This window comes from Danio rerio, chromosome 2 (assembly GCF_052040795.2).
Source record: "Danio rerio strain M-AB ecotype USA chromosome 2, GRCz13ab, whole genome shotgun sequence".
NCBI classification, from domain to species: Eukaryota; Metazoa; Chordata; class Actinopteri; order Cypriniformes; family Danionidae; genus Danio; species Danio rerio.
In genome coordinates, this window is record NC_141022.1 from 2,111,805 (window position 1) to 2,132,211 (window position 20,407).

The 20,407-nt window shown below is 33.5% G+C and overlaps 1 protein-coding gene across 45 annotated transcripts in view; it reads right to left on the bottom strand.

The window, feature by feature from the left end:
• Window positions 1-20,407, bottom strand: part of dab1b (DAB adaptor protein 1b) — a 73,445-nt gene that overhangs the window by 28,114 nt on the left and 24,924 nt on the right. For 28 of the 45 annotated variants that reach the window (XR_015477930.1, XR_015477929.1, XR_015477934.1 and 25 more), the window contains one exon: window positions 2,308-2,620. Coding sequence is in view for 34 of the 45 variants with exons in the window: in NM_001442235.1 (NP_001429164.1) it covers window positions 2,308-2,401 (94 nt within the window). In the remaining 11 variants the exon portion in view is untranslated. The remainder of the gene's footprint in view (window positions 1-2,307; window positions 2,621-20,407) is intronic. The other 17 variants (XR_015477926.1, XR_015477933.1, XR_015477931.1 and 14 more) reach the window with 1 other exon arrangement.

The following is a 20,407-nucleotide window of genomic DNA, read 5'->3' on the forward strand; positions in this document are numbered from 1 at the left end:
ACTCATAAACTAAAAACCTGTCACTGGGATTCTTTTTAAAGGATTTTAATAAAATATGTAATATAATTTACTCTTTATATGATATGTAATAACATAATAATATATGGTAATAATTTATGAATGGAGATGAATGGTGCAACGGTTTGTCTGATCAACAAGAAAATCACTGTTAATCAAAAAGAGATGGTATTTCTCAAGCACTGACCGGGCAAGCAAAACAACAACAAAAACCACATAGATTTTGCACATCAATAATGCCAACAGATAAGAGGTCACCAACTGACCGTGACCTGGACACAAGAAAGCCTGCTTGCATAAATAAATATTAATTCTCAAGAGTATATTTATACGTTGACCTTCTTGCTGGGGGAGAAAGTGTTAACCACTGAGCCAATGTGTCACATTATTATAACATTTTTTATTATTATAAAATTATGAATTTTAATCTTCAAGATTTGCAAAAATAAATCAATAAAAATGCTTTTTATTATGTGCTTCACCATGTATTTTAATAATGACCTGGTTGATAAAACTAAAGATGTTTCTGTGTGTTATTTTCCGCTGCTGTATTTGACAGAAGTGCTCATTTAAAGGGAGTCTGACGCTCTGCCAGAACTGGCATAGGTTACTGTGTGTGTATGTGTGTGTGTGTGTGTGTGTGTGTGTGTATGTGTGTGTGTGTGTGTGTGTGTGTGACAGCTGTGCGTCTGAATCAGTTTTCAGATGGATTCTTGTCAGACTACAGCAGTTGCTATGGAGATGGGGGAAAAATCACGGTTGGGGCGAATTTCATTTATCATTTATTGGCACTGAATCTAGAACATTTGTTAAATGTCAGAAAAATCACTGAACTGAAATCTGTGCTCTTTGTTATGGTTCTTTTTACAAGATGCAAAATGCGTCTCTGATGTCCTTAGTGTGTGTGTGTGAAGATTCAGCTGAAAATATCACACAGATAACGTTATATACCTCCCTGAAACTGACCCTTTCAGGCTTTGATCCTAACTGTAGTGTTTTGGTGACTGTTGCTTTAAATTCAAATGAGATTGTGCTCTTTTCAGAAGAGGGCGGAGCTACAAATGCGTGAATTTAAAGCGACAGTCACTAAAATGGTACAATTATGCCTCATTCACACTATAGCAGCGACTTTGTAGCTGCCTGTCACCTTGGGTGGAGATCTGCTGCAAATGCAGCTATACAGCAGGAACATAACCAGCTTCTGCGGGAGCTAAAAGAAGAACACGTCAGCTCTACTAGTGCTCCTATTGGCTGTCGCTCAAATAAAATAAAATTTAATAAAAAAATTATGATATTTTTAATTTATTTAATTAAATCACAATTTAAAATAAATTTTAATAAAAATAAAAATAAAATAAAGTAAAAAATAAAACAAAATTAAATTAAATTTAAAAATAAATTAAAATAAAAAATTATGATAATTATTTATTTATTTAATTAAAATACATTTTAAAGTAAAATTAAATTAAATAAACAAAATGAACTGAATTAAAATAAAAAAAGTAAAATAAAATGAAATTCAATTAAATCAAATTTTAAAAATAATAAAATTTATTATTTTAAAAAATTAAAATAAAGTAAATTAAATAAAAATAATGGTGAAAAATAAAATAAAATGAAAAGTTTAATAAAATAAAATTAAAGTAAAATAAGATAAGACAAAATAAAATAAAGTAAAATTTAATTAAATAAAAAATTAAACAAAAAAGCTAAATTAAATTTAAAAATAAAATAAAATAGGACCAAATTAAATTAAAAATATATAATAATAAAATAAAAAAATAAATTTAATTAAATTAAAAAGTCAAATAAAAATAAGTAAATAAAAATAAAGTAAAATTAAATTAAAAATAATAAAATAAAACAAAAAATGCAATGGAATTAAAAAATTTAATTAAGTAAAAAAATAATAAAATAAAAAATAAAAAATTATTAAATTAAATAAAAAATAAATTATAAAATAAAATTTATTTAAATAAACTAAAATAAGATAAGACAAACTGAAATAAAATAAAGTAAAATAATTAAATCAAATAATAAAAAATAAATAAAATAAACTACAATAAAAAATAAACTAAATTTTATTTTTTATTAATTAATTAAAAATAAATAATAATAATAATAAAATAAAAATCTAAAAAATTTTAATAATAAAATAAAATTAAATAAATAAATACATTCAATTGTGTGAAAAAAATAAATAAATAAAAAACTTCTCTTTGACTCACATTGTTCATTCATCCTGCTAACTTTAAATAAGCATGTCAAATAAATAAATGAAAGTATTACCGGTCACTGTAAAAACGCTGAACCGACCTCTTCTCCTGGACTCCTTCTTGACGGTGACTTTAAGTTCTGCTTGAGGTTCAGCCTCTGTTGACATCCTCCTGTGTTTTTGCTCCTCTCCGTATCATGGAGCTGCTTCTCCTAAAGTGTCTTCTAGTCGTCTTGAGGATATTTCAATGTGCTGCCATACTGTCCCAGTCATCTGACATTAAATCCAGTATCACACACACAACTCCCGATGGTGAGAACCCCTGTTTCTTCTGCTTGCTTTTTCACAGCTGATCCTCTGAAATTCACATTATTCTCTTCTGAAACGCTGTGGAGAAACAGACAAGGTGTTAATCACAGATGCATGCATAATATGTACTGAACTTGAAAGCATAGTTCACCTAATAATGAACATTTTCTGTAAATTTATTCAGCCACAGATCATCTGAGATGTAGGTGACCTTTTTTTCTTCCTCAGTAGAGCATTAACGAAGATTTTTAGCTGAATAAATAAATAAATAGATAAATAATATACTAAATAAATTAAACAAATGAATATATAAAATGTATAAATAAATAAATATACAAATAAATAAAAACAATGAATAAACATAAAAATGTATAAATAAATAAATAAATATACAAATAAATAAAAACAAATCATCCATATAAATATATAAACAACTAACCATACAAATAAAAAAACCATGCAAATAAATAAATAAATAAATAAATAAATAAATAAATAAATAAATAAATAAATAAATAAATAAATAAATAAATAAATAAATAAATAAATAAATAAATAAATAAATATATATATATATATATATAGGGCGAGGCATTGGCGCAGTAGGTAGTGCTGACGCCTCACAGCAAGAAGGTTGTTGGTTCGAACCTCGGCTCAGTTGGCGTTTCTGTGTGGAGTTTGCATGTTCTCCCTGCCTTCGACTGGGTTTCCTCCGGTTTCCCCCACAGTCCAAAGACATGTGGTACAGGTGAATTGGGTAGGCTAAATTGTCCGCAGTGGATGAGTTTTTTTGTGAATGTGTGTGTGGATGTTTCCCAAAGATGGGTTGCGGCTGGAAGGGTATCCGCTGTGTAAAAACTTGCTGGATAAGTTGGCGGTTCATTCCGCTGTGGCGACCCCGGATTAATAAAGCGACAAAGCCAACAAGAAAATGAATGAATATATATATACATACAAAAATAGAAAATAAATAATTAGAAAACATGCATATAAAATATATAAATAAACAGATAAATAAACTAAATAAATAAATAAATAATATACAAATAAATGGAAAATAAATCAACAAAAACCTACATATAAGATAAATAAATAAATAATGTATGAATAAATAGAAAATAAATAAAAAAAATCATACATATAAAATATATAAATGAATAAATAAAAAAATAATAAACAAATAAATAGAAAATAAATGAATACAAATCATACATATAATATATATATATATATATATATATATATATATATATATATATATATATATATATATATATATATTTATATATATATATATATATATATACAGACAAATATATAATATATAATATATATAAAATATATAAATAAAATATATTTTATATATATATATTTTATATATATATATATATATATATATATATATATATATATATATATATATATATATATATATATATATACAGACAAAATAAATAAATGAATTATATACAAATAAATACAGATATATAAAAATGTGGTGTTTGTTGATTTATATAATGGCAGTGAATGGCGAAAGTTTTTTTGAACGAACCACCAACTATTCCAGCATATTTTTTAAACAGTGGATGCTCTTCCAGCTGCAACCCAGTAATGGAAAGACCCCATACACTCTTATTTACAGACACACACACTCATACAGCCAATTTAGTTCATTAATTCTCCAATAGTGCATGTGTTTGGACTGTGGGGGAAACCGGAGCACCCGGAGGAAACCCACACCAACATGGGGAGAACATGCAAACGCCAATTGGCCCAGCCGGGACTCGAACCAGCAACCTTCTTGGTCAAAAAAATACAAATCTGAAAGCTAAAACTTTGCTCTGCACTTCGTTAAAGATCTGAAAGTTCTGACCACAGAAACCAATGGTGTTATTTTGTGCTCTTCAAAGACTCTCAGCTCATGCTGAAGTCATGCATAATTAATAAACAAGCTTTGATTTTCTTTTTTTTCTTTTTCTTTTTTTGCCAAGAACTGATGAAGGTTATGAAAGCAGGCTGTGATGATCAGACTCCAGAAACACCGCCGGCATGAAGCAGATCAGAAAACACGTGCATGTCCGGCTTTACATCAGAAGATACACAGAAAAAAAGAGGCTTGTATTGTCACTCCGGCACAATGTGATCTGTATTATACGAGCGTGTCTGTGTCTGACAAAGGAATGATTTAATGTGATGAATGAAGGCTCTTTAAAGCTCTTTTTAACTAGGTCAGCGCACCGCTCAATCCTCATGTGGGTCAGAGTCGAGAAGAGCAGATTTTCCCCCTCTAAACCATCACAGAAAACACTTCTGATCAGTGTGTTTGCTTACATTATTCATTAGGACAAATCGGACTGACATGTGTCTCTGTACAGATTTGCATGCACATATAAATCAGGCATTTTTCGGTTGACATTCAGCAAATATGCACAAAAGTCAAAATGATTCACTCTCCTGGGACTTTTTTAAATATTTCCCAAATGATGTTGAACAGATTCAGGAAATTTTCACAGTATTTCCTATAATATTTTTTCTTCTGGAGAAAGTCTTATTTGTTTTATTTTAGCTAGAATAAAAGCAGTTCTTAATTGTTTGAAAAACCCTTTTAAGGTCAATATTATTAGCCCCCTTAAGCGATATACAATGACTTATCTAATTACCCTAACTTTACCCTAATTAACCTAGTTAAGCCTTTAAATGTCACTTTAAGCTGAGTATCTTGAGTAGTATCTTGAGTCAAATATTATGTATATTAATTAAATCCTGGGGCTTCAGTGTTTTCAAATGTTTTAAATATGGACCACAAGACTGTCAATCCTAACCACCGCACCTTTAGGAATTAAATTACTGCTTTATTTTGAATTATTTGACACACTAGCAGGCGTTTAAACAAAAATACAGTCAAAAACCTTACTTGGACCCATCACAACAATGAAATATGTGCAACAATTGCTTAAAAACGGTTGTGAATTGCATTATGGGATGTTGATCTCTGCTCTGTTGCTCTGCTCTGCTGAAGTTTCAACTCTACAGTTTAACAAAGTGACTTTAATTGACACTTTAGTCATTTTAAAAAATATAAGAAATAATATCTAGAGAAATAAGTCTGTAAAACAACAGAAAATGTGCTGCAGTTTATTACAAGATGTTTGTAGTTTAATATACAATACGATATAGCACTGCAAACTTTTACAAATGTTTATAAAAGTCAATCTGTCAAAAACAAAAACGTTTCCAGAGTTTTGAATACTGTCAATGCATACTGCTCCTCTAACAATCAAATTATTAATTTTGTCACATATAAAGTAAATAAATAAATAAAAAACACACAAATAAAATATATAAATAATAAATATACAAATAAATAAATGAATAAATAATATACAAATAAATAAAAACAAATCATACATATAAATATACAAATAAATAAATGAATAAATAATATACAAATAAATAAAAACAAATCATACATATAAATTTACAAATAATAAATATACAAATAAATAAATGAATAAATAATATACAAATAAATAAAAATAAATCATACATATAAATATATAAACAACTAACCAAATAAATAAAAAATACAAATATATATATATATATATATATATATATATATATATATATATATATATATATATATATATATATATATATATATATATATATATAAAATAAATAATTAAAAACATGCATATAAAATATATAAATAAACAGATAAATAAACAAAATAAATAAATAAATAATATACAAATTAAATAGAAAATAAAACAACAAAAACCTACATCTAAAATATATAAATATAAAAATAAATAAATAATGTGTAAATAAATAGAAAATAAATAAAAACAAATCATAGATTTAAAATATATAAATTGATAAATAAATAAATAACATACAAATAAATAGAAAATAAATAAATACAAATCATACATATAAAAAATATAGAAATAAATAAATACACAGATAAATATATGAATTAATAATATACAAATAAACAAAGAAACATACAAAATGCGGTGTTTGTTGATTTATATAATGCCAGTGGTGACCGGTATTTTAAATTAAAAATAAACACATACAAACGAGTCCAAAACCTTTCCAGTGTTTTGAATACTGTCAATGCATACTGATTCTCTAACAATCAAATTATTAATTTTGTCACATATAAACTAAATAATTGTTCTTTTTAGCTGTTTTCTGCATAATCATCAGCATGAGAAGATTACAAATGTATTGACAGAACACACAAAAGAAAATCTTATCAGTTTTTAAAGGTGCTGTATGTAGGTTTTTCACTCTTCTACAGCATAAAAATACAATAATATGTGTATGCAGAAACAAGCTAAATGGACGTATTTGTTTATCAATGCTAGTCGGATATTCTCCTTTGAAAATGTGCATTTCATGAAAAATCAATTGAACTCTAATGACTTTTGTTGACATTTTAGTCATGTATAATAATAATATAATGTAAAAGAAATAATATCTAGAGAAATAAGGCTGTAAAATGGCAGAAAATATACTGGTAGTTTATTACAGAGTCTTTGTAGTGAAATTATTAAGAGATGTGTAAAAGTTTTACCACTGTACTGTCCCTCTCTAATTGTTGTAGATCTAGATTACTGATTGGTGGTAAGGTCGAGTGCATCAAGTAAAAACTTAGATACATTACAGTTAGTCCAGAATAGAGCTGCATGGTTAATTTTACACTGCAATAGAAGAGTTAATATTATCAAAATGCAGAAAACTTTAGGTTGGTTATTGGTGAAGGATAGAGTAGTTGTTTCTCTGCTGTGTTTCTTAAGGAATGTCCAGAGTTCCAAGTGTAATGTACTGTCAGCTTTTGTGTAGTAATGCAAGTCATCATTTTAACACCAGGCATGCATCAAAAGGAAATGTTTGGCTTCCCGTTTGAAAAACTAATGTAAACCAATGGACTGCATAGAGCAGGGGTCACCAAACTTGCTCCTGGAGGTCAGTTGTCCTGCAGATTTTAGCTTTAACCCTAATCAAACACACCTGAACAAGCTAATCAAGCTCTTACTGGGTATACTTGAAACACCCAGGCAGGTGTGTTGAGGCAAGTTGGAGCTAAACCCTGCAGGGACACCGGACCTCCTGGACCGAGATTGGTGACCCCTGGTATAGAGGAATAAAAACATGAATGAATTGCCATCAGACATTACATGCTTTGTAACAAGTAAAATGAGGTTTAAATAATTATTATTAAATTTTTATTATTAATTATTATTAATAAATTGTTATTTAATGGCACAATATGAAGTGGATTGTTTATCTGGGTGTGATGTATTAATTTTGTATTTTAATATTTTTATTGGTCTTATTTATTCATTCATTCATTCATTCATTCATTTTCTTGTCGGCTTAGTCCCTTTATTAATCCGGGGTCGCCACAGCAGAATGAACCACCAACTTATCCAGCACGTTTTTATGAAGCGGATGCCCTTCCAGCCGCAACCCATCTCTAGGAAACATCCACACACACATTCACACACACGCTCATTCACTACGTACAATCATTAGCCTACCCAATTCACCTGTGCCGCATGTCTTTGGACTGTGGGGGAAACCGGAGCACCCGGAGGAAACCCACTTGAATGCAGGGAGAACATGCAAACTCCACACAGAAATGCCAACTGAGCCGAGCCGAGCCGAGCTGAGGTTCGAACCAGCGACCTTCTTGCTGTGAGGTCGACAGCCTTACCTACAGCCCCACTGCGTCGCCATTGGTATTGCTGTTATGTGATAATGTAATTTGGTTTTGTGTTCGATTGACCCCAGGAAAAATTAGCCCTACCTTGGATGTGGCTAATGGGGATCCTGATAAAAAAAAATATATATATATACAACACCGACCAAGACAACTGCAAACTATTAAATAAGTGAATAAAAGTCAATCTGGCAACCCGAAAAAACTAAAAGCTTTCCAATGTTTTGAATTTGGACTGCAATACTGTCAGTACACGCTTCACCTTTAAGAATTAAATTATTGCTTTATTATGAAGTCACGTTTAAAGTTAATAATTGTAGCTTAATGGTTAGCACTGTGGCCTCACAGCAGGAAGTTCGCTAGTTCGAGTCCTGGCTGGGTCAGTTGGCGTTTCTGTATGGAGTTTGCGTGTTCTCCCCTTGTTAGTGTGGGTTTCCTCTGGGTTCTCCAGTTTCCCACACAGTCCAAACACATGCACTATAGGGGAATTGATCAACTAAACTGGCTGTAGAGTATATATGTGTGTGTGAATGAGTGTTTCCCAGTACTGTGTTGTGGCTGAAAGAGCATCCGCTGTGTAAAACATATGTCGGAATAGTTGGTGGTTCATTCTGCTGTGGTGCCCCCTGATAAATATGGGATTAAGCTGAAGGCAAATGAATGAATGAATGAGTTCATAAAGAGATGCTGTCATAACTTGACTTTATGCAGTAATAATACAGCGCTTTACTCCATGCTTCAGTATTAGTCAGTAAATCCAGCGGCATGTGGTTTGCTTCAGCTGTAATAATGAGATCAAGACTCAGAGTTTCTACATCATGATGCCATTTCCCTGCGGATGCCCTGCGCTAAAGCATCAGATCTGTCTGTGTTTCTATTTTTGTTTCCCTTTCATGGGAACTATTTCACACGTTTAATCAAAAATACAGTCAAAATACTCACAATTTGTGCAACTTCTATGTGTTTTTAAAGAGTTTACACTGTAAAAAATAACTGTTAATGACCAGTTTCCATATTTTGTGATTCACAAGTGTTTATTTGTGGTTGTGAATTGCATTATGGGATGTTGATCTCTGCTCTGTTGACTTTTAATGCTGAAAATTCAACTCTACAGTTTAATCAAGCTATTTCTAGTGACATTTTTGTAGCTTGAAATATTAAGAAATAACATCTAGATAAATAAGTCTGTAAAATAACAGAAAATGTGCTGCAGTTTATTACAAGGTGATCGTAGAGTGATATACAACACCAACACACACAATATAGCACTGCAAAATATTACAAATGTTCCCTTTTTTACAACTTTACAAGGTTAAAAGTAGTTGTAAGACAATTTATCTGGAAAATATTGCAGCCAACTTAACTGTAAAAGACAAGTAAAAATACTCCTAGCAACCTGTAAGAAAACTGAGACTCGAAAGTGCTTACAACTGGAACCCCCTACAAAATCTGAACGGTCGGATATTATATCTAATGTTCAGAATATGGAGAGGATGACTTTTTCTCTAAAACTACAAATGGACAAATACCTGCAATATTGGGAGAAATGGATTGAACTTATGCCTTTACACAGTGTAATCTGATTTCTAGATGTATTTGTTGATGTAACTTGTAAGGAATTAAGGTTTATTTTAGGTGTTTTATTGTATTATTTATTTCCTTTTATTTATTTATTTATTTATTTATTTATTTATTTATTTATTTATTTATTCATTTATTCATTCATTCATTCATTCATTCATTCATTCATTCAGTTATTTATTTATTTATTTATTTATTTATTTATTTTAAATCTATTACTTGTATTTTTTTCCTTTAAAAAGAGAAATAAAAATAAAGTATACATTAAACAAGTTGTTGTAAGAAAGATCGAGATCCCGTAATGTAATTGAAAAGCAAAAACAAATGAGGAAAATTAAAAACATGAATCACAAAATACAGAAAACTGATAATTTACAGATAATTTTAAAAATGTAGTTACAATGAACTGTGCACAACAATGCCATAAAAATTAAAAAAAGCTTTAATTTTGCATCATATGACGATGCAAATTGCGAAACAAAACAATAGTCATTCTAATCATAATCAGAAAATGTTCCTATCGGAATGACACGATTACCAGCGATCATATCCCATGATCATATCCCACTACAAATCCGCCATTTATGGACTACATATTCATACATGCACTCCGGTCACACTCACACATGCTTCCTCATCTGATTGGTGATTACTCGCACCACCTGAGAGTTGTCAGAGACTGATTGCACACACTACTTAAACCACACACTCACCCATTCAGTTTGCCGAGTCTTGTTAGCTGTATAGATGACATACAACGCGGTTTTCCTGTCTAGTTTTCCTGTGTTTTCGACCTAGCTTTGTATTCTTGTTTTCCCTGCCTGCCACCTGCCTTTTTGACCTCTCGCTTGTTACCGATTACGATTCTGGACTGCCTACACATATCTTTTTATACCTGTTGACCTTTGCTTGCCTGACGACGATTAAACCAGCATTTTTGAATCCTACCTTCAGTTGTCTGTGTCATCTCCCCGAGGTTACACGGAACAATTTGAGCTAGCAGGATTAAATGTAACAACTTTTAATTAAATTTATTTTGTTGGAAAAAAATAGTTTCGAACGTTTACCACTCACAATTTGTGCAACTTCTCTGTGTCATGGTCTGCTTTACATTGTTCTGCTGAACAATGCTGGCATGTGCGCCAGTGCAAAATGTGTGCAGGAGTTAATGCCACAAAAAAGTCAATAAACCCCTTTTAAAAATGTATTTCACTACAGATTACAAAACACATGCTTTAAAAAGTTATCAGCAATGTATTTCGTTAGATTACTCAGCTTTAGTTAGTTGATCTAAATTAGGATATTTTGAAATAAGCTACACTGTTACACAGTAATTATCTGTAATAAGAACTGTATTTTACTGTAGGAGAGTTTTGCAGTATGTTACTGTATTTTAAAGTTGCATTGTGAAAATGACTGTATATATGAGCAATACTACACGAGTAGCCGTGTGCTATGGCTGTATATAGCACAATGCTATTAGTGTGATATTGCGTTTATACAACAGTTTGACGGCAAAATCTTGTACATAAAAAAGAAAACCAAACACAGAGAGTCTAAAACCCTTTTGTATCCGCTTGTTAAGTGTGACGTCACGCGAAGCAGCTGCCGGGTCCAATCGCTCTATTCAACTGAATGGGGAGTAGGGTTGTAACAATATACCGGTATGACGGTCTACCACGATTTGAACGTGCACGATTATCATACCATGAACAATTGCATATCAACGGTTTTAACCCTTAAAGACCGAGACAGCCGCCCGCGGCTAAAAATAAGTATTGCTCTTAAATGTTTAATAACTTTTGATCCGCTGATCCGATTCATACAAAGATTGGATAAAGAAGAGAATCTCAGCTTTCCAGTGCTGTATCACATAACATTCGCGGACTTTCAGAGGCTCCGGAATCAGTGCGGTTACGTCATCAAAATTTGACAACGCTGATTTGACAAAGAAACGCTCGTCACTGTGTCTCCGGACAAATCAGACATGATACATTGATGCATTGTCCCTCCTCCCTGCCCAGATTGGTTCAAACTCGCTATATCACAACCAATAAGCATAGGTTTCGCTTTTGTTTGTGGACCAAGCTTTTTGAACAACACGGAATGAGAGATAGGCATACATTTATGCGCGGCTAAATAAAACGCAAAAAAAAAGTTTTGCATGAAATAATTCTCATACTAAGTACTTTTGCATGCACAGCAGCACAGAAACATGACAAAACAGTGACACAGCAAAGATGAACTGCTGCTCTTGCTGTTTTCAAAAGACGCAACAGAAGGTGCAGCTGTTTGTCTGCATTGCAGACAACCATTTCCAAATCCATATCCACAGACAACCATATCCATGCTGGCACATAAAACCTAAGGATGTTCCATATTGAATCTAGTTTCGTTATGTAACTATTTATAGTATAGTAAATATTTATATCTATTTTTTACTGAGGATTTGCACCATGTTTATTTGGACTTTATTTGGACTTTGACACATTATTTATTATTTTCTTATTTTTTTATTTGTTCATTGTAAGTGGTGTTGTTTATAGTAACTGAAAATATATTATTTGGAAAAAGTCAAATTTGCTTCACTGTTCTATTATTTTGTAACATTTGTAACATACCGTATACCGCGAAACCGTCAAACCGTGGTATTGTTTTAGACGATTATCATACCGTAAAAAATTCATACCGTTACAACCCTAATGGGGAGACTCATGAAATTGTAATAATAAACGTTTACAAAGCGATTTAAGGCTTTCGAAAGTCACGACCGCAATATATATGTCCATGCCTAATATCCGATGGCCAGAAAGTGTTAATGTTTTTATTAATTGTTACATTTTTGGTATTTGTTATGCAGCAAGCCCAGAGATTGTTGTGTACATTACGATTTTACAAAAAATTAACTTTAATGTGTGACAGGAATAAAACGTGATCATAAACGAAGGATTTCTCCACTCAAATGAATGGCGGCTTGGACACGGAAACAGTATTACATACGTCACAAACACGTCACCACTTAACAAGCGGATTAGGAACTACTTTCTTCCGCCATTCATTCACATCTGCAGCTGACGTCAGAACAGCAAAAGCCGTTACTAATTCACTAACGTTACTTTAGAGCTAGTATTTGAATGACTCTATAGCGTAATGTGAAGGGGCGCTTCTGGTGTGTGACCCTCTTCAGGTGATGACAAAACAGCAAATTTTGCTCACATTTTAAGCTTATAAGGCTGAACGTGACATGAAATGCCATCTGTCTACAGAGATTTCTCACCAGACTGCTGTTGTGTTTGCGATAAGGAGGGACGAGGCTGAATTGACTCTATCCGGTCCACCTTAAAAACCACGAGGCTTCCGTTTTTCAGCTTTGTATTCACCCTTAAGAGAACACACTGAGCAAGGGCTTATCATGCGGTCCGGGCGCCATCTTGTGGATAGACAATGTCAACCGTCTTTGGCTCTCAGAATTGTAAATATTTTAAAATAGGCACTATTCGTTCAAATAAACTGCATAGTTTCAATCTCAAAAACTACATTCCCGACTAAAAGAGCCTAAAAAGTACATTCAGTTGTCTAACAACAGTAATATTTGTCAAACTGTAGCCTGCTTGTTGCTTGCTGTATGTGGGCGGAGTAATACACAGAGGTGAAGGGTGAAGAGGCCTTTGTAAGATGTTACTTGCAAAATATCGGACGGCTACCAGCCAATCAGATTCAAGAACCAGAGAGAACTGTTGTATATATTAAGATATAAAATACTGTAAATACATATAGAGCAGGGTAAATGGTGCTGTTCTTTTAAATACAGTATTTTTGCTGATTTACCATAAGTTACTGGTGAACTGCTGCCAGAAGGTTATTATAGATTCTACAGGAAATTGTTAACAGTGTAGACTGAAAATTTCTGCATTTTGTTACAGTATTTGTGTTTTTTCAGTATGCGTTTGGATGCTTTCCAAAGTGAAATATTGTCTGGGTTAGTGTTAAGAAACTGACAATACTTTTTCTTTTTAATTACAGATATTTCTGGTACATTATATTATTTCAAATGACTGAAATGTCAATAAAAGTCACTTTGTTAATCTGAGTAGTACAAAGCAGAGATCAACATCCCATAATGCAATCCAAAACCGAAAATAAACCCAAAAGTCTTCGGGTAAATTACCAGATTTTGTTTTACAGTATATATATTGCTTATATTGTTTGAAACTACTAAAACGTCACTAGAAGTCATTTTGTTTAACTGTAGAGTTGAATATTCAGCATTAAAAGTCGACAGAGCAGAGAACAACATCCCATAATGCAACTCACAAGCGCAAAAAGAGGGCGAACACATGTAAATTACAAAATTTGGAAACTGTTAATGAACAGATCTATTTTTTACAGTGTATGCAACAAATAGGAAGCTTTAAAACTAATCACCTGAACTGATTCCAATCCAATTTATGACTTGCTGGCTACAAACTCATAGCCTGAAGTTTAATTTAGGCTCATCCAAACTCTCACTAATTGATTCATTAATCATCCATCGCTCTGTTTCCCACACCGCTTGTCCTACAGAGCGATCAGCCAATCACAGAAAATTAAAACAGAACTGCTCCCAAAGACCAATTCATTTTATTTAAGGGCCCATTAATTTGATTTGAGCTGTTTAAATAATCACTTAGTCCCTTATTTATCAGAGGTCTTCACAGCGGAACGACCCGCCAACTATTCCAGTATATGTTTTACACAGCGGATGCCCTTCCAGCTGCAACCCAGTACTGGGAAACACCCATAAACATACACACACTCATACACTATGGCCAGTTTAGTTAATCAATTGCCCTATAGCGCATGACTGTGGGGGAAAACGGAGCACATAGAGGAAAATCACGCCAACACGGGGAGAACAGGCAAACTTCACACAGAAACACCACCTGACCCAGCCGGGACTCTAACCAGTGACCTTCTTGCTGTGAGGCCACAGTGCTAACCACTGAGCCACCGTGCCGCCCTCAACAGATTATCTCATTTTCATAGCATACGCTGACAATAATACTGATGCTTTCCCTGCTGAAAAATCCAGCTTAAACCAGCCTAGGCTGGTTGGCTGGTTTTAGCTGGTTGACCAGGCTGGTTTTAGATGGGTTTTGGTCATTTCCAGACTGGTTTCCAGCCATTTCCAGCCTGGTCTTAGCTGGTCAGGCTGGAAAATGACCGGCCAAATCCAGCTAAAACCAGCTTGACCAGCCTGGTTTAAGCTGGATATAGCTGGTTTTGGATGGACTCCCAGCTTGGCTAGGCTGGTCAAGCTGGTTTTAGCTGGTCATCTCCCAGCCTGACCAGCTAAGACCAGGTTGGAAATGGCTGGAAACCAGCCTGGAGGTGGCCAAAACCCCTCTAAAACCAGCCTGGTCGACCAGCTAAAACCAGCCAACCAGCCTAGGCTGGTTTAAGCTGGATTTTTCAGCAGGGTTGTCTAATGCCTATAGATAGATAGATAGATAGATAGATAGATAGATAGATAGATAGATAGATAGATAGATAGATAGATAGATAGATAGATAGATAGATAGATAGATAGACAGATAGACAGATAGATAGATAGATAGATAGATAGATAGATAGATAGATAGATAGATAGATAGATAGATAGATAGATAGATAGATAGATAGATGGATAGATAGATAGATAGATAGATTAATGCTTTTCTTCTTTATGAGGACTTGGCCAATAACATCTGTCATGTAGGGTTAAAATATGTCATATCTGTGAATAAGCATTTATAAATTGCACTTGACAAATCTACAATTTGGCCTCCTGATCCAGTGATTTAACACTTGTGATCCTGAATGGCCACCACTCTGCACATATTTGGTACAGTGATTGTTTTTCTTTTCCAAATATTTCCCAAATACTGAACAGATTCAGGAATTTTTCACAGTATTTCCTATAATATTTTGTCTTCTGGAGAAAATCTAATTTGTTTTATTTCGGCTAGAATAAAAACAGTTTTTAATTGTTATAAACCCATGTTAAGGTCAATATTATTCGCCCCTTTAAGCAATATTAGTGTTGGATTGTCTCCAGAACAAACCACTGTTATACAATGACTTGCCTAATTACCCTAACTTTACCTTAATTACCCTAGTGAAGCCTTTAAATGTCACTTTAAGCTGAATACTAGTGTCTTGAAGAATATCTAATATTCTCAATGATTTTTGGTATGAAAGAATTTATGTCCCATACACACACTTATAAAGATAATAAAGATAAAATAAAGATAAAATCTGTCACTGGGTGGTAACTTTTTAAAAGGTGCACCTGATAGGTGGACGTTAGTATTTTTAGGGTACACTTTTGTACTTTTAAGGTTTACTTTTGTACCTTTAAAGTACACATGAAATCAAAACTAACCATATTAATTTGATCGCACTGCCAGTTTTGTGCTGAACAATTCATCTGTGCATGTCATTAAGAGCAAAAAAAAAAAAAATAGTTTGCCCTTGTAATCTTACATATAAATCTGCAAACGCACCTCCTGTTTACTTTCAGTTCAATTCTTAGATTAGGTCTGTCTGAGTTATTGGGCGGAGCTAACATATGTAACCACGCCCATTGATATGTCATCGCTATGACAGCAAACAGAAATGGTGAGGAGGAGGAGTCTGTTAGGTTGTAACAAAGTCCCTTTAGGGCAAGTAATTTCACTCGGTGGCCATTTTTGAAACGCCTCTCGGGCAGTATGCCCAGGGATTCTGTTTGAATGGGGAAACATCAATTTCTCCCAAACTACCTGCCAAGCTTTTGATTACATTTCATATTACGAATAACCAATAAAATCAAACAATAACTGTCTCTTTAGTGTCATTTCTAAACGTTTGTACACACAAAATCTGCAGAAACTCACGACTGGCTCGAGCCCTTCGTCCAAAGAATTGTCATTCTATAGCGATCGCTGATTGGCGGGCTTTATTTGCCATATAGCAATCGCTGATTGGCTCCTGTACCAGAAGGCGGGGCTTCACTCGCCATATTAACAGTTATACTTTTCCCGATTTAAAGGTATACAAGTGACATGTCTGGTGTATTCTATAGCGTTAGGTCGTAATAACTCTCCCAAACCATTTCCCCCCATGTTCCTGAATGGAACGCCCACTTTACTACATCCAATCAGCACACAGTAGAAAAAACAAGCCACGCCCGCTGTTTTCCTATTTAATATCTTGTTTTTCTAGGAACTGCACCATTATACAAAATGGTCACAGCTAAAGAGCATAGAATCACCAAAAGGCGACACTCTAGTTTGATTTGGGAAACAGCCACTAGATGGCGCGGCGGCCATTTTGGAAGGAAAACTCCAATAGAACAACAGCGTATTATGAGTCTGTAAAATAAAGTGTTGTATTGTCATCTTTCAGGTTGTATCTCAGCATTAATGCGCTTTTTAAATAAATAAATAAAAAAACAAAACAGCAATATGATCCAATGGACAGCCGATCGTTTTCAATTCAAAATGCTGGGCGTTGCTGTTGCAATGGAACGCTTTATTGAATGTCGCTTCTTGGTCATTCTAAGCTCTTTGTCGCAGATTCCGGTTTATGTGGACTTTAAGGTACTATGAGGTACACATTTGTACTTTTTTAAGTATTAATAGGTACCTTTAAGGACCTGACAAAACAAAAATACACCTGTTGAAAAGGTACCCCCCCCCAGTGCCAGATTTTACACCTTTATTTCTGAGAGCGCAGTGTATTTTTGACTTTTACCAAAAATACACCCAAACATAAGACTCATAAGCCTAAAACAGAGTGCTGTGCTCCAGAGTCGCACATTAGATTGTTTTTTATTGCTTCTTTTGCCAAGTGCTTTCCAAATAATGTCATTTTTGAGATGCTTCCTCTGAAGACCACACTCACAGCCCTTCACACTCACTGGGGATTCTCACTTCCGATTAGAAAATGCCCCGGGGATTTAAAAACACTGCTTTAAATATTAATGTGTGAAAAACTCAAAAGAAAAAATGAATAGTCCGGCATCTCAATGACACGGAGAGCAGAAGGTACCGCCGCATCACCTGCAGTTAGTGCACGCTAAGATTTCATGAAATTAAAAGCTTGCAGTTTGTCACTTCCGCCTAAATGGATCAACCGTTATTTGACGTCTCCACATACTTCAGTTTCTAATCAAATCTCTGACCAATCAAATGCTCTTTAGTGTCTGACATGCCCCGCCCCCTTTTTCTCATTGGCTTTTGCCCTGCCCTCTCTTCATGATTCAGATTACGTCAAAGTTTAAATAAAAAAAGGTTCGTTTTAAAGCACTTATGGACCACACTGTAGCACATAATATTTAACTAGATATTCTTCAGGATGCTATACTCAGCTTAAAGTGACATTTTTGTTTAAACGCCTGCTAGTGTGTCAAATAATTCAAAATAAAGCAATAATTTAATTCCTAAAGGTGCGGTGGTTAGGATTGACAGTCTTGCGGTCTATATTTAAAACATTTGAAAACACTGAAGCCCCAGGATTTACTTGATATATATAATATTTGACTCAAGATACTACTCAAGATACTCAGCTTAAAGTGACATTTAAAGGATTAACTAGATTAATTAGGGTAAAGTTAGGGTAATTAGGCAAGTCTTGGTATAATAGTGGTTTGTTATGGAGACAATCCAAAACTAATTTTGCTTAAGGGTGCTAATAACATTAATAATATATATATATATATATATATATATATATATATATATATATATATATATATATATATATATATATATATATATATATATATATATATATATATATATATATATATATTAGGGGTGTCACAATTTCGATTTTTAATTGAAATTGATCGAAATTTTATGCTCAATTTCGATTATCGAATCAAAAAATAGAATCGTCAATGCTGCCACGCCCCCATGTCACGTCAGCTTGGCTTGCCAAGCGGGAAAAAAACAGGCTTGTTGAAGTGCTTGTTAAACTGCAGAAGCAGGAGACCCGTCGACAGAACTTAAACCCTCTCCTCTTTCAGTGAAGTCGCCGGTGTGGAAGCATTTTGGATTTCCAGTGAGTTATGTTGACAACGTTCGTGTTGTCGACAAAAAAAAACACAGTTTTGAAGCTCTGCTATGTACGTATTACGTACGGTTCGTCCGATAGACAACACCGGCATCGCGATCCTCCGCCCGCCCCCGTTGCAAATCCGCTCGCGAAAAGTTCACACTCAGGCCCTGTTTACACTGTCTTTGTTTTTAGAACAACGATTTGACATCCACAGTGGCGTGTAGCATTTCTGAGCAGCCCTCCTTCCTCTCTACCTCTGAAAATGCACATCACGTGACCACACAGACACAGACGCACACACAGCCATGCGCTCCAGACAGCAGGTCCAGGCAGTCCGAGGACTGCTTCAATCTTTCACTCACTTGTACTTAGTCATTTTAGCGAACACCTCAGATACTGTTGGCTGGTTCCTGTTGGTTGTGCGTCTTTGTTACCGACGCCATTATAACGACACAGATCACTGCCTATTCACGAGTCCCGCAGAAAAAGTGATTGACAGGTGGTAATTATGTGTGTGTCTTGCCTTTATTCATTTACTGTATAATTTGTTTATGGGTTAAACAGACCATGCAGGTCAGGTAGTTTAAACGGTGGGCTACTAATAATTAATTGGTCATTAATTAATTAATTATTCATAATCGAAAATCGAATCGAATCGTGCCTTTAGAATCGAAAATGTAATCGAATCGAGAATTTGGAGGATCGTGACACCCTCTGTATATATATATATATATATATATATATATATATAATATTGACCTTAAAATTATTTTAAAATAATTACAAAACTGCTTTTATTCAAGCTGAAATAAAACAAATCAGACTTTCTCCAGAAGAAAAAATATGATATAAAATATAGTGAAAAATTCACTGAATCTGTCAAACATCATTTGGAAAATATTTGAAAAAGAAAATTTACAGGCAGGTGAATCGTTTTGACTTTGACTATATGCCTGCATATATAATACTTAACATTTGACTATAATATGAAAAAAACATCTATAATTTTGACCCTTGCCATGTACTTTTTTGCCTAAATGCCAAAAAATATATATCATCCTCCAACATATATGCTGGTTTTGTGATCCAGGGTCACATTTACTCAATCTCTGTTCATATCTACTATTCATTTGTCTTGCCTACTGAGTCTTCTATTATGTAAGCATCAGTCAAACAAATGCGCTTTTCAGGCATGTTCACATTCACTCATCAGTTTTCATGTCAGTCTGATAAGATTTCACATCGCAGGATCCAAACCCCACTGTCTGAGCATTGCATGTAGTATATAAGGTAGATCTGCAAGAAAATATTAAGAGTTCAGATGCAAAACCTCTAAGTGCCATCTAGAATTTTCTTCTACAACGAGCATTTTTCTCCGCCTCTCATGTTTATGTTCAGTTCTTTCATGTTAAAATCGATGAAGGTGACCTATTCTTTCCTACAAAAGTGAAATTACTGAACCAAGACACAGAAGCCTGAGAAAA